Below are 3,042 nucleotides of genomic sequence, written 5' to 3' on the forward strand. Positions count from 1 at the left end.
CACATGTACAAACACTGACAGACTGTGTCTGTATAACTGACAGACTGTGTCTGTATAACTGACAGACTGTGTCTGTATAACTGACAGACTGTACTGTCCATGTCTGTCCATCACATCACCATTGTTTCTTTTTTAAAAGTCTATTTGCTGAGATGTGTGAGCGTCTCTGCACTTCTGGGTTCTTTTTCTTCTTCTTCTAATTTGTATGTTGCATTTCCAGAAACAAGAGCCTGACGTGTTGTGTATGAACGTACAGTGTGAACAGTCAGATCATATCAGAGTGTTGGTCTGTACAGTGTGAGAACATGAATCATGAGCTGAAAACAATGATAGAAAACATCCCTCAGTGTATCTCAGCCTTAACGTGGAGTATGACAGGAAGCTGGAGAAGAAGCTTCAGCAAAACAACACCAGAGAGATCTGGAAAGGGATGAGGACCATCACTGGCTTTAAGTCAGCCACCATCAGAGGGATGGACAGTGGTTGGACGAGACCAACAAACTAAATCTGTTCTTCAACAGATTTGATACTGTGTCTACTGGACCCCCTACTGTCACCCCTAGTCACACCACTGCTGTCTGCACTCAAACACAATCACCCCCTCCTCTCTTTTTCTTTTTCTTGTCTGCACATGATGTCAAAGGTCAACACTACAAGAAGTGTAATCTTTTTTAGACAGCAATGCATTTTCTTTGTTTTTTTTTGTTATTACAATTAAATAAATTGCATTATTTTATTGCATAATTCTGACCATCACCAGCCCTCCCGAAGGAAACACTTTATTAAAGGGAGAATATAAAAAGAGGCCACATGGCGGGCCACCGGAGAGGGTAGATGGCGTAGACGGCCCCCCCCCAGACCACGCCGGCCCCACAGGAGCACGGCGGCACACCCACTCCCCAGAAGCGGCCAGGCACCAGCCACACCCCCCAGTTCAGGAGGCGACCCCCACCGCACGCCACCCCGAAGCCCCCCCCCCCGCCGCAACAGGGAGCGGCTGAGCAGGAGAGAAGCCCGCGCCCGCATCAGGGCCAGCACAGGCCGGCCGGGCACCACAATTCAATGCCCTCTACAGGGAGGCGGCCCCGGCCCCCCCGTCAAGAGAGGACGCCATCAGCCGCCCAAGCAGGGCCATCCCGCCACCCACCGTGCCAGGGTGCTTGGGCGAACCCAAGCACCCCCAGCCATGTCCCACCAACCCACACCAAGTGCCACCAGCAGATCCCCCACTCCCCACGGAGGCCACCTCCGGCCACACACGCGCCGACACGAGACACCTCCCCGACGCCAGCACAGCCCGGAGGACGGCGGGCCTCAGGCCACCCGCCCCACCCCGCCAAAGGCAGCGTGGCGCCACACCGAACGGCAGCCAGTTCCCGGGCGGAGGGCAGGAGAACGCGCCCCAATACGCCCCAACCAAAGACCCACCCCGGGGGAACCCCCGCCCCGGCACAGCGCCCATGGGGCCCGGCGCACCCAACCAGCAGACCAGCCACCCCTGACGCGGATCCGCAAGGGCAAGAACCACAGGCCGCCCCCCCACACACCCACCCAGCACAACTCCAGGGGGGGCCCCCGCACAGGCAAGGCCCCACCAAACCTCCGTCACGCGGCGCATACCGGCCCATGCGGCCCCCCAAGTGAGCCAAAGGGGAATGGCGGGGGGCAGGCACCGCGCTAGCAATATCCATGGCGACGGTGCGCTCAAGGGAACAAAGCCGAGGCTCCCAGACAGGCGGGCGGAGCGACCCACAGCAGCACCACGCCACCCAGCGACCCAGGATGTAGGCGCCACCCCCGAGCAGTAGCCCCCCACCCCAGACCCCCCCGACCAGGAGCCACAACCATCACCACGTCATGCCCCCCCGACAGGCCCACCCCCAAGCTAACCCACCCGACGCAGCCCTGCCCGCCCCCCAGGCGAAAGCCACAGCTCCCCCCACCAGTACCCCGGGCCGACAGGAACCCCCCAACGCCCAACCCAGCAGGAGAGCAGGCGCCAGAGCAAAGGAAAAGGAGGAGGGGAGAACGGGACAGTGGGACAGAGAGCAAGGGGATAGAGCGGCAGAAAAACACGCAGGCCCCCAGCCCCACGGGCCCCCCAGACGTGTACGGAGGGGGCAGGAGAGCAAAATCAAACAGCCCAGGGTCCAGAGGACATCCAGAAAGAACACACGCCCATGAAGAGGCACCCAAGCCACCCAGGCCACCCCACAAGCCCAGGGAGATCCTGGTCTACAGTTTGATTAATGTGTTAGTAAAGAATGGTGCTGGCAGTTCGCTTGCAGGTTAGATCATTAGGCTAAGAAATCTAGAGTAAGGCTGTACTCACACTGGCAACCAGGGCCGTTCCTAACCAGCTCTGTACATGTGTAAAACCATGGGGGGCCATTGTCTGGCCTGCGTAGGTGTGAACTGCACCATAGGGGGGTTAATGGCTCGATGGTCCTGCTGGAAGAGGTGGTCCAAACACCGTGCCAGACTGGCACGGTTGGCCGCGCATGCGCACGCACATCTCGACTCGACCCGCGTGCAAAATGTGATGACGTTGGTACCGCGCGACGCTTTACGGCACATAAACATCCGCATTCCGCAATGATAGCGGTGTCAGAAGTGCTCGTTAGCTGATGAAAAGTTCAGAGTTGGCGTTTCCTGATATATATGAAGAACACCACAGAGAACTCATGGAGGAAGAGGACAACATGACCGTCAGGACTTCTCTTTGTTCAGCCGACAGCGGGACAGTAACGGAGTGTAGCAGCTCATCATCAGGTCTGGGTATTTCCGAGGGTATAAATATACATATAAACTAGGGATGTAACGATTCACTCAACTCCCGATACGATTCGATTCACGATACTGGGTTCACGATACGATTCTCTCACGATTTATTTTACAAAATGGGACTGTAGACAAATGACTGAAAAATATTCCTTTTTTTTGGGGGGGGGGGGTGAAATACTGTAATATTTTCATTGTCAAAAGAATTCCTTGATAAACTATTCAAAACAATGCAATTTAACTCAAAATAAATCTTGAATG

At 56.0% G+C, this 3,042-nt stretch overlaps 1 protein-coding gene across 1 annotated transcript; it reads left to right on the forward strand.

Annotated features, from left to right (window-relative positions):
• Positions 1-1,186: 1,186 nt before the first annotated feature.
• LOC114459099 (basic salivary proline-rich protein 4-like) lies at positions 1,187-2,293 on the forward strand. The gene is made up of 2 exons (XM_028441461.1): positions 1,187-1,640; positions 1,710-2,293. The coding sequence occupies exons 1-2, from the start codon at positions 1,187-1,189 to the stop codon at positions 2,291-2,293; spliced, it is 1,038 nt and encodes a 345-aa protein (XP_028297262.1).
• Positions 2,294-3,042: the final 749 nt, after the last annotated feature.

The sequence above is a fragment of the Gouania willdenowi genome, unplaced genomic scaffold (genome assembly GCF_900634775.1).
Source record: "Gouania willdenowi unplaced genomic scaffold, fGouWil2.1 scaffold_261_arrow_ctg1, whole genome shotgun sequence".
NCBI classification, from domain to species: Eukaryota; Metazoa; Chordata; class Actinopteri; order Blenniiformes; family Gobiesocidae; genus Gouania; species Gouania willdenowi.